This window comes from Grampus griseus, assembly GCF_964374135.1.
Source record: "Grampus griseus genome assembly, chromosome: 20".
Taxonomy (NCBI): domain Eukaryota; kingdom Metazoa; phylum Chordata; class Mammalia; order Artiodactyla; family Delphinidae; genus Grampus; species Grampus griseus.
In genome coordinates, this window is record NC_139014.1 from 44,632,608 (window position 1) to 44,644,654 (window position 12,047).

The 12,047-nt window shown below is 53.7% G+C and overlaps 1 protein-coding gene across 3 annotated transcripts in view; it reads left to right on the plus strand.

The window, feature by feature from the left end:
- The window catches only part of GAS7 (growth arrest specific 7), a 200,756-nt gene that overhangs the window by 169,968 nt on the left and 18,741 nt on the right, over positions 1-12,047 (plus strand). For all 3 annotated transcript variants that reach the window (XM_082679589.1, XM_082679590.1, XM_082679591.1), the window contains 3 exons: positions 3,507-3,622; positions 6,155-6,229; positions 11,024-11,102. In XM_082679589.1, coding sequence (XP_082535715.1) covers positions 3,507-3,622; positions 6,155-6,229; positions 11,024-11,102 — 270 coding nt within the window. The remainder of the gene's footprint in view (positions 1-3,506; positions 3,623-6,154; positions 6,230-11,023; positions 11,103-12,047) is intronic.

The window sequence follows — 12,047 nt, forward strand, 5'->3', positions numbered from 1 at the left end:
ACTGTTGTGGCCTCTCCCGTTGCGGAGCACAGGCTCCGGACGCGCAGGCTCAGCGGCCATGGCTCACGGGCCCAGCCGCTCCGCGGCATGTGGGATCTTCCCGGACCTGGGCACGAACCCGTGTCCCCTGCATCGGCAGGCGGACTCTCAACCACTGCGCCACCAGGGAAGCCCCTGCTCTGTCACTCTTGTAGGTGACCCTGGACAGCGTTTCTCCACCTGGACAGCCTCCCTGTTTCCATCAAAGTCACAAGGAGGTTAGGCACAACCTGTAGGGGACTCCAGTTCGAATAATTCTATGGTTCCAGGCTTTTGCGTATTGTTCCATGGGTACGGAGTTTCAGTTTTGCAAGATGAGAAAGTTCTGGAGGGGGATGGTGGTGATGTTTGCACAACAGTGCACATGTCCCTAATGCCACTGCACTGTGCACTTAAAAATGGTTAAGATGGTAAATTTTGTGTGAAGTTCTCCAAAATTAAATATCTTTTGACAGATTCAGAGTCCTACTCAGAAACTCTGGGAGTACTCCTGGACATTTTCATTTTAAAATTCACAATGGCTTTTAAAATGAAATCACCCCGTTCTGGAATCAGACAGTGGTGATCGTTGTACGACCTGTGTATATATTAAAAACCAGTGAATTGTACACCTAAAAAAAGTAAACTTTGGCAGAGGCCCCAAGGAACGAGAAATTTAAAAAATCAAAACTTTTTTTTTAACCACCAGTCAGAATGGATTACCTACCCTTTTTTAGATTTGCTAACCAAGTACTAGACAAAAATGCTTTTGTCTTTTTACCAGATCTCTTGCCCTTCAGAAGGTAGCCAAAGATTCCTGTTGCTGTGTTTCTTCCAGATCTTCTGAGATATGTGCAGAGGCAGCAAATACTGTAGAAAGGGCTCTGGCTTTGGCGGCAGACACACCTCGGGGGCAGGGGTGAGCCCAGGGGTGAGAGTGAGCGGGGAATCCGAGGGTACGAGACCTCGCAGCCTCCATAAGGATGCTGGGTTTTATTCTGTTTGCAGCGGGAAGGTGGTGGAGGGTTTAAGCAGGAGTCGGATGTGATCTGATGTGCCTGTGTCATGCAAGGAGGGCTGTAAACAGGCAGAAGTGCCCGTGACCCTGTGGGAGGCCAGGAAAGATGGTGGCAGCTGTGGAGATGGAGGGGAAGAGCTAGGTTGGAGACATCATCCTTAAGGGGGGTGGGTGCAGGAGAGACGTCATCCATAAAGAGGGGAGCAGGAAACAGAGCATGCGGGGGAGACCAGCTCAAGCGCCGGGAATGGGCACCCTGGGAGCCGGAGGTCAGCGGGTGGCGGATGGTGGGGGATGGTAGGGAGCCGGGGGAGTGGCTCATCCTGCTGCCGGTCAGCATCACCCAGGTCCCATCTTGATTCAAGCCCTCCTGGGACTCTGATACTTACCCCAGGGTTTTATCTCTCGGACCATCAAGGCCTTTTCCCCCTCACAGAAATTTTTCTGCTCACACGGTTATTAAAGCCCACTTCCTCGGGCTGGTTTTCCCAGTGTGGACAGATCACTCAGCACATACTTCCTCTCGGGGAGGCAGATTGGGGCTCAGTATTTCAAATAATTTTTCTTTGGCTTTTTCATCAAGAGGTAGCATTCATACAGTGGAGGGCACACGTCTTACATGTACTTGGAGTCACTTTTCAATGGCCAGAGCAGCCCCCTTGTGACATGGTGTGCCCCGTGTGGTGATGAGCTCCCCGTCAAGAGAGGTATTACAGTGTGGCTCAGAGGGCCCTGGGTCAGGGCAGCTGAGGAAGGGATCCTGCACTGGGAGGGAGTGGGGAGGTAAGTGGCGTTCTCCAGGCGTCACCAGCCCTTTTCCTTTCCCCTCTCGTAAAACAGCTGTTCTAACGGGATGTTAGAGGTGCAATCCATTCTTATTTTAGGGTGAGTGGTGGGAGACACAGCCTAGAATTGGAAGGACCTGACCGCTGTGCCCAGTGGCTGAGCTGAGAGAGAGCCCAGGTCTTTCCAGATCCTGGGACAGGGTTCTCACTAATGCTCCTCTCTGTGGTGGCAAAGGACCTATTTTATTGTTGTTGTTCTTTTGTTGTTTTTTTAGTTTATTTATTTTTGGCTGCATTGGGTCTTCGTTGCGGTGCGCGGGCTTCTTATCGCGGTGGCTTCCCTTGTTGCGGAGCACGGGGGGCTCTAGGTACACGGGCTTCAGTAGTTGTAGCACGCGGGCTCAGTAGTTGTGGCTCACGGGCTCTAGAGCGCAGGCTCAGTAGTTGCGGCACACGGGCTTAGTTGCTCCGCGGCATGTGGGATCTTCCCGGACCAGGGCTCGAACCCGTGTCCCCTGCATTGGCAGGCGGATTCTTAACCACTGCGCCACCAGGGAAGCCCTATTTTGACCTGTTTCCAACTCCTCCCTTTAAGTATCAAAGCATTTGACTCTGGATCCCTGGTGGGAAAGGCTGCCTTGGAGGGGGGATAGCTCTAGGAGTGGCGCCCGCCAGGGTCCAGGAAGCCTCTGAGGGTTGATCTGCAGCCGTAGCTGTGGGAACAGTTGCTGGATGCCTGTCTGGCAGGGAAGGCCATGCTCGGGGAACCAGGGAGGCAGGGAGGGCCGGGGGAGAGCAGGAGAGAGAGATTCAGGCGTCTTTGAGGAGGGTCAGGCGAAACAAAACAAAAAGCATTTAATTTTGAAATGTTAATCTTTGCTTGCAAAATGAATTGGGTACTAAATTCCCATTTCAATGACTTGGCCATCTTCCCCGAGTCCTGATGTTTCTTTAAAGTAACTAATTTAAATGCCATCCACCGAAGACTTGGTATTTGCCGAACACTAGGCGAAGCTGTTTCCATGTGTCATTTGTCCTGAGATGACCGCGTCAGGTGGTTGCCATTATTTCCCCAGTTTCACGGAAGGAGCAGCTCAGATTTAAAGTGAGGGAACTTGCTTGGGATTCCCCGGCTGGGATGTCAAGCCTGGAAGCGGGCCCTTTCCCACTGCGGCTGCCCTTCAATCCAGCTTCTCCCCAGAAGTCCCTACGATCTTTTATGCATGTGCGTCGGAGGATGCCACTGCCCAGCCAGTGCAAGAGAGGATGGCATGGCTCAGGGCTGGGGGTACCTGCGCCTGAGGTTACACACTGTCTCCCAGCTTAGTCAAGATGCCAAGACTCCGCAGAGGGTCTAGCCAGCCCCAGCAGCTGCCTGGTGCCTGTGCTCTTGGCCGCATACCCTTCCTCCTCTTCTTTCCCAGGTTGTGGGGTTGAGGGGCACGCACATGGGGTGGCGGCAGCGATCAGGGCTTAAGCATCAGAGAGCACGTGGGGACAGGAGCGCCAGGAGAGGCGCGAGCTGGGGCAGCCAATACTCCTGCCCTTGTCCTGCCTCTGGGGCTGAGGACAGGGTTACCAGGCACATCGGGGTCCCTTCTGGGGTCTGTCTTCCCTGCGCTCCATTCCCTCTGGCTCCAGACGCTGATGTCACCTAAACGCTGCTGCTTCTCTTTCCTTCCTAGGCTGATAAGAAGGACCCCCAAGGCAACGGAACCATGGCTGGGTTTGAACTGCTGCTTCAGAAACAGCTGAAGGGCAAACAGATGCAGAAGGAAATGTCAGAGTTCATCCGGGAAAGGTGAGGCCTGGGCCCTCCCAGCTCCGGGGACTGGTGACAGCACCCACCTCGGTCCCTGAGCCCGAGGGAGTGAGCAGCCAGGGTGAGCACTGCACGCCAGCACTGGGCTTGGTTAGCGCTAAGGGGAGCGCAAGACGGGAGTCACAGGCTTATGGCCCTTGGGACACGTCTGGCCAGCAGATGTGTTGCTTTGGCCTGTGTGATGTTTTTAAAGATATGAACCAACAACAGCAAAAGAAATTGGTGGATGTTACATTAAAGTCTGCATATCTGGCATCTCTGGGGAAAGAAGAAAGTCTGGCTCCATGGCTTTGCATCCCTCATGCAACAATTGGCTGGAGCTGAAGAGCAGCCGCCCCTGTACAGGGAGTGTGTGTTTCCAGTTTGCCACAGTCCCCACTGCTCCCTAATGTCTCCCCACGCAGACTGCTTGGCCCCTTTGCTTATCTACGCATGCGCCGCCCTCATTTGAAGAGCCGTTCCTTAACGTAACAAAAAAGGAGACTGTTACCTTTTCAATTCATCTTTGAGCCAAAGCCATGTCCCAGGCCTGGGCATCCAGAAACCCCCACCCTCCCATTCCTGCTTTCAGGGAGCTCAGCCTACTGGGAGAGTCAGACAAGGTCATTACGGTAAGTGCAGGGATTATAATAGTGGTTTGCCTGCCCGTAGATGAAACAATAAATTCAGCCTAATGGAAGTGGGGAGAGCTACAGAGAGAGAAGTTCCTTCTTCATCTCCCCCCTCCTCAGTCTCTCCAAGTTCTGAGACCCTGTAAAGCACATACCCACACACCTGCACACTCACACAGGTGCACATACCCCCCCGTTCCACATGTGTGCCGTCTGGAGTTTCCAAGGCACACTGGAAATATTGATAGTAAATGGCAATATATTTTTTAAATGTTTCTCTTTTAATTATAGCAGCAATAATCCAGTAACAGTTCTCTGGCATTTGAAGGTGTCTGTTTTCCTTAGGAGGCCCATTTTCTGTTGGTATAATCAGATCTTTATTTTATGACCCATTAAACCGGTAGGAGATTGAGAGATTCTGTAGCTCAGGTGTGAGAAAACGACGGTAGGAAACAGGCCAAGAGGAAAACGGCTAGAAAACCCTAGCTTAGGGTTTACACTTTAGTAAAGAGGTCGTGTTAACAAATAACTGGAACCTTCCACATGAGAACACTGGTCTTCCCTGGGACAGGTGGACTCCTGTGACTTTTCTCAGTCCACCTGGGGTCTTGTAGAGGGGGACCTTTCAGAGCCGGGAGGGGTGGGAGCTGAGGTGCAGAGGTGAGAGCTGGGCCGGGGCTAGGGAGTGGGGTGGGGGTGGGGGCATGGCAGACATCCGGTAAACCACGTGGCCACAGCTTAGGGGAGTGATGCCGGCTCTGGAGGGGACGGGCCTCGTGCCCGGTGCGTGCGGTGGGCATTGATGAGCCTTTGGAGGTTTGAAGCTGAGAGCGTGACATGGTGAGATCTGCTTTCTCCAGAGAACTCCTGGCTGGAGGCTGGCCGTCCATGTCCTCCTGGGGAGGGGAGGGACTAAAGGCTGAGTGGATGGAGAGGAAGTGATGGAGGCAGGCTTGAGAGCATGTGGAGACGGTGGAGCTGGTAGTGAGAGGAGGAGCGAGACTGAGCCTCTCAGCACCGAAGCAGGAAGTGATCATGACTCAGAACACTGCCCTGGGACTCTGTCAGGCCGCCCTTCAGCTCCTGATCAGCCTGGAAGCAAATGCTGCAGCCCTGGGCACAGCTCTGGGGTTTTATTCATTTGCCCAGTGATGGGCCAGGGGCCTCTCTGAGGCCCCAGCCCTCTGGCCAGCTCTGGTCGTCACAAGCGCAGCTCCTCGGGGGACCACTTAGGCAGTGACTAATACCATGACAACACATTTTACACGGTTGTGCCAGATAATACTGAACGCTCCCCGGAGAGCTGCCTTGACAGTGTGTCAAGGGCCTGCCTGCCGGAAGCGAAATCCAAGGCAACTTCCCTCTCTGGGGAAGTGGAATCCACTGCAGAGCTGGGCACTGCTGGTTTCCATGGAAATGCCTGCACCCTGCAGGCTTGGAAGTCGGGGGCCCTGGTGTCTGGGAGAACGTAGAGAGGGGTTCTGTTCCTGCTTCGGAGGGGCCGACGCCACCTTGCAGGCTCTCAGCCCAGAGCTCTGGGGCTGGGAGAGGGGGCAGCCGTGGTCCATCATGAGTTACATTTCTTCGTTTAAGCGTTTGCTGTGTGTCCAGCCCTGTGCGAGGAACTGTGCAAACGACCACTCTTAACCGCACAGCCTAGGACACCGGTGCATATGCCTCGCTTTGCAGATGAGGTTCAGACAATTTCGTTCATTTATTCATTCAACGTGTATTGATTAAGCACCTACTGTGTGTCAGGTGGACAGACAAGAGCCACGTACCCGCAGAGCTTATGGTCTGGCGGGTTCGTTTACATGTTCGTTACTAAGTAGCAGGGCTGCAGGTCAGACCCACAGTCTAGTGCTGGGGAGCTGACATGTTGGATTTTCTCCCTTTGCAGGATAAAGATTGAAGAAGAATATGCAAAGAACTTAGCTAAGCTGTCTCAGAACTCCTTGGCTGCCCAGGAGGAGGGGTGAGTAGGGAGGACAGTGATGGGGGTGGGGAAGGAGAGGGGACACTTGGGGGGGGGTCCCTTTTCACTGATCACTGACCGTTGCCATGGTCCCATAGGGATGGGGAGGTCTCCATAGACCCGGCTGAAGGTGAGTGCCCATGGTTCAAGGTGGGCATTCATGGTTCAAGGGGAACATTCATGGTTCAAAGGGGGCATTCATGGCTCCAGCTGGCCAGCCGTGACTCCAGGTGTGGGCATTCACCCTCAAGGTTGGTACTTGCCTATTATCTACTGTCTAGCGGCCAAGGGCCTCCTGCCAGATGCTGGAGTATGTCAGGACCCCCTCTGCCCTGTCACCTGGTAGCTGGGAACCAGCCTCCAGATGCCAACCCCTGCTCCCCTTTCGCTGAGAGCAGGCTGGTAGGAAACTAGGTGTGACAGGATTCCACACCCAGCCCCCTTGTTTAGAATTCTCTCCTGTGGGCCTGAGGCCCAGGCTCCCCTCCCCCTCCTGCTGTGACAGTCCAGACCTCCTTGGGTGGGACCCAGGCTGGGAGAGGCTCAGCCCCACCCTCCCAGCCACAGAAAGATCCCTAGTTGGGGAAAGACTGTAGCCTTCTCCGCTCCACCTGTTAACAAAGAGTTTCATCCTGTTGGTGGGAATGCAAAATGACGCAGCCACTGTGGAAAACAGTCTGGCAGTGCCTCAGAAAACTAAACATAGGGTTACCGTATGATCCAGCAATTCCACTCCGGTTTATATCCAAAAGAATTAAAAGCAGATATTCAAATACATGTACACGCATGTTCGTAGCAGCACAGTTCACTATAGCCAAAAGGTGGAAACAACCCAAATGTCCATCAAAGGATGAATGCATAAACACATTGTGGTCTATCCACGTTGGATATACGGGTATATGATGGAATATTATTCAGCCATAAAAAGGAATGAAGTACTGATCCACATTACTATGTGGACAAACCTCGAAAACATTATGTTAAGTGAGAGAAGCAAGACACAAAGGTTGCATGCTGTATGATCCATTTATATGAAATGTTCAGAATAGACAGATCCACAGAGACAGAATGAAGATGGGTGATTGCCAGGGGCTGGGAGAAAAGGGGACTGCTAACTGTTTAATGGGTATGAGGTTTCCTTCTGGGGTGTGTTCATCTGCTTGGGCTGCTGTAACACAATACCATAGACTGAGTGGCTTAAGCAACAGAAATGTAATTAATCATGGTTCTGGAGGTTGGGGAGTCCAAGGTCAAGGTGCTGGCAGGGTTGGTGTCCGGTGAGAGCTCCCTCTGCGTTGCAGGTGGCTTTTCCTCGGTGAGGAGAGACAAAGAGCTCTCTGGTGTCACTTCTTCCCCACCCGTATGACCTCATTTAACCCTAATTACTTCCTTAGAGACTCCATTTCCAGATAACAGCCACACCGTGGGTTAGAGCTGCAACGTCTGAATTTGGGGAACACATTCAGTCCATCACAGGGTGATAAAAATGTTTTGAAACTAGAGGTGATGGTTGCACAAGATGGCAAATGTAGTAAATGCTTATCCTCTTTAAAGTGGTTAATCTTGTGTTATGTGAATTTCACCTCAATACTGAAACAAATACAGAGTCTCAGGAGGTTAGAGTTGAAAGGTCCCCCGAGGTCCTCTCTCTAATCCGACCTCCCTCCAGTGCAGCCTCTGTTCGAATCCCTCCTACAAGGGGAAGTGAGCCCCCGGGGATGGAAGACATTCTGTCGTGGGATGGCTGTGGTCGTCAGAGAGCTGTGATGTTGAACAAGGCCAAATCTGCCTGCATGGCTTGAATCCTTCAGGCGATGGGGCTTTGCCAACCAAATGTGGCTTTGATTAGGGCCTCTGTGTGGGCTCGCTGTCTAGCCAAGAGGCCGCCTCTGAATGGTTTTCATTGACCCAGCAGGCCACTGGGTGGTCCTGCGCGGCCAGTGTCTCTTCCAGGGACATAAATGAAGTTGCCTCCGGCTTCCTCCTACTCCCTGCGCCGGGCCTGAGACAGGGCAGGAAGGGAGCTTGTCGGGGAGTCTCCCCTCCAGCCTGGGCAGGGGGCTTTCCTAAGTACCCCCATGCCCTGCAATGCAGAGCTGCTCTGGAAGAGGCTTCCACCTCCTCAGCCTGAGCTGCTGCCAGGGACACTCCGTCCGGCCAACACGCACAGCATATGCTCCCGGCTGCACGAGCCAGGAGTCGGCCCTCGCCATCATGCCGTACACACGTGCGCCCCCAAACACGGGGCAGCCCGCCACACGCTCACGTTCCAGCATCGGCGCTGCTCACGTGCAACACAGCCAGGAACACATACCCCCCATCTCCCCTGCGAGCACGCACCACCCCCAGACACACGCTCCTTCTGGAGGCGCCTGGACCCGCCCCTACTCACAACCTGCAGCTACCCTGTTTTGCATTCACCCACAGCTTTGCACGCCAGCCCGTCCACCTGAAACTTTCAAAGCGCGACGCCGGAGCCTAGAAATGCGGGGCAGCCTCGGAAGGTGCGGACGGGGAGACTTGAGTTGTGCTGTGTCCACATTAGATGCCACGGGGTGTGTGCACATTGGTAAATAAACAGCATCAGATGATTCGTCCTGCCTCCAGTTCTGCGCTCCTGTGGTAGTTGTGACAGTAACATGTGTTTAGATTCGGCTCAGACGGTCAGCTGGAACCGCGTGAGAAATGATATCTCGGGTTTGGGGTTTTGTTTTGTTTTTTCATTAACCTCTTATCAGATGAAAAAGAATCTCTCTTCAGTGAGAGAATTTCTAAATGGCCTTTTTTTCTAGCTTGTGACGTGTCTCCAAGGCGGCTGGAATATGGGGAGGGGAGAGGCCTGCTCGGGGCTGGACCAGCCCAGACAGGCCCAGCTGAGTGTTTGGAGGGACGTCCTCCTACTGATGAGGGCCCAGCCTGGAGGCGGGGCCGAGGACATTGTCCTGAGTGTGAAACTGTGCTTTTGCCCTTTCCTCCCGATGACCCTCAGATGACAGTCTCAGGCCACTGTCACTGTCCCTGGGCCAGTTACTGGCCACATGCTCTGCTGACAGCAGACTTACAGTCTCTCGGCACCACCAGGGCTTCTGGGCTCTCGTGTGTACCTCCTGCCGGCTGGCGATAGCTCAGCTGCGGGGAGAAGCCCCCTGCAGCCCCCTTTCGTCAAACTCCCCCCCCTCCTGGGACTGCTTCCGTAAGCTTGTTGGCTTTCCCTGTAGCTGTGTGATCCATCTTGAGATCATCTTTGTGTGTGGCAAAAGTCAGGGGCGGGATTCCTTTCTTCCCTGTGGATGTACAGTTGTCTCCGGGCCATTTCTTGAAAGGCTTGTCTGTTCTCCATTGAGATACTTGGCACCTTTGCTGCAAGCGCGTCGCCTGCATCTGGGCAAGTCTCTTTCTGGACCTGCTGTTCCAATCCGGTATCTGTATGACTATCGTGACCACTTCCACTCCCTCCTCCCCCCACCCTGGACCCCCTACCCGTCCGCCCAGTCAGGTAAGGAGCCAGGCCACCCAGTGTGGGCCCAGCCCAGCTCCCGGGAGCCCAGGCCCTTCAGGCCAAGACAAATGCCAGCAGCTTGGATCGCTCCGATTCTCACTGCATCTCTTCTCGGGTGGCCCCCCAGCTGGGATCACCTGAGGGGACCTTTCTTTGCTGCCGGACTCGAAGATAAAATCCATCAGTCATTTCCCATATACAGCCGCCTCGGCCTGAGCCAGCACCATGAGCAGACAGGCCCGGACTCTGACCACAGAGATCGGTTCTGTTCTGTCCTGTTGGGTAATTCTCAGCTGCTGGCCGCTCGGCTCACAACCCAGAAGCCTCGCAGCCTGCTGTCTTTGAATCAGCTTTCTGCCCCTCAAGTGTAATGAATTCTCTGGGGGAAGTGGCTTTTTGATGAAATTAAGTCAACGGACCATTCAGCCCGGGTTTACCAGCTGGGTGGAGAGGTCTCGAGCAGACGTGCAGGAGTGTCGTTTTGAAGGTCATCGAGGTTCAGGAATTCCCAATCAGGGAGACGGGGGCGCGGGGGCCGCGTTCAAGAGTCCGGGGGGCTTAGGAGTTTCCTTCTACTTGGAACATCTCCTACCAGTGGAAAAGTTACTAAGCTAAGAGGACGTTGCCCTTCTCTGGTCGGCTGTGGGCAGCACCGCGGTTCACAATCCAGAATAGGTACTAGCGGGGGGCCATGCTCCTGAGGATGGTGTTGGCGAGCCTCCTCTGCTGTGTGGGCATCCCTAAGAGGCTCCTAGACCCAGGTGGTCCATCTTTGCCCTCCTTGGAAGTCAGGCCGCTGGAGGTTCGCCCGCAAGCAGGGCTGCGTGGTGCCTTCTGTTTGAGAAGAGCTTCTCCCTGAAAAGGCATCCGTTCTCCTTCCCTGGCTTGCCAGCGGGCGTTTCCAACCCTCAACAGTAAACCAGGGAGGAGCGACAGGAAGGCCAGAGACAGTAATGGGCCAGGTAGTAGGGTCCTCACGGCACCGTACCCCAGCTCCCTCTCACACCTCCCCAGTCCTCTGGGCTTCTGGGTATTTCCCCAGGCACTCGACTGTCTGCTGCCATCTATTCTCTCAGCTTGGTTCGGGAGGGCTCCTCTGCTCACATAGGTCGAGGCGTGGCGCTCAGGTTTCTTTTGTGCCTGGCCTCTGCCTCGTCCAAGTCCACGGTCTCTTGTGTCGTACGCTCCCCCGGGACTCGGGGTCGAGACCCACCATCCTGTCTCAGGGAGGGCCGTGGCCTCTGACCTGAGGTCGGTGTGGCCTCCCCGAGCTCATCGACTCCTTGGTGTTGCAGCTCCCTGGGAGAAGCGTGGGCGCAGGTGAAGAAGAGCCTTGCCGACGAGGCTGAAGTTCACCTCAAGTTCTCCGCCAAGGTAAGCCCTCCCTGGGTTGGTCCTACGCACCGATGTGCTGCTGAACGTCTAACAACGGTCTCTCCAGGGTGTGGTGTTGCACAGTTTCCATGGTGTAAATCTCGAGTCGGGAAGAGATGCTACCATTAGACCGTGCTCCCCCTGTACCAACAAAATAGCATCAGTAATCATAGAGCGTGGATAAGAGTCAGATGGAGTTAGGAGGGTATGAGGATATGTATTACCTTTGTTTTTAATATAGTTTGTTAATTTTAAGTTTAGATCATTTAATTTTTAATACTGGCTGTCTTTAACAACCAACTCACAAAATTCCTCCAAATTTAACGCTGGGCTCTGATGAGCCGGGGCGAGTAACCCCAGCACACGTCTGCGAGGTGAGGGTAGATGCCCCTCAGTTTCTCGGGTGAGCCCCTGAGTGATGAAACTGCACTTCTGTGTTGCTTGGCTTTCAAAGGAATGCATTGGCATTTTCTATCTCTTCTTAGTGTCGGGAGAGACTAGACTATTTCGAAGGGAGAATTTTTTTGTTTTGTTGTGTCTGTTGTTACCCAATGTCAGACTAGGTAGCTGACCCTTCTTTCCATTGGTCCAAAAGACTCTAGCACCGTGCCCTTGGACAGTGATGTTTCTCTCCTACTCACTCTGTCTTCAGGACTCAGAGTGGTGCCTGGCACACAGTAGATGTCAGTAAATATTTTCTGAAGTTATGACGATCTCCTCTCGACCCCCTAGTCTTTTGAGGCCTACTTTCTGCCAAGATTTCTCCGTGTTTCCAAACAACCCTCTTTTCCCCACTCCCTGTCTCCTGTCTCCAAATTCCCTCTCAGGCTCTTAGCTGCTTTCCAGGTGGAAAATAAACCCAAGAGTCTAAGGGGGAAATTCACACTAAAGTGTGTGTGACTGATGGGGCCGCCCACTAGGATGCTTGCCTTCTAAAGGACGAGA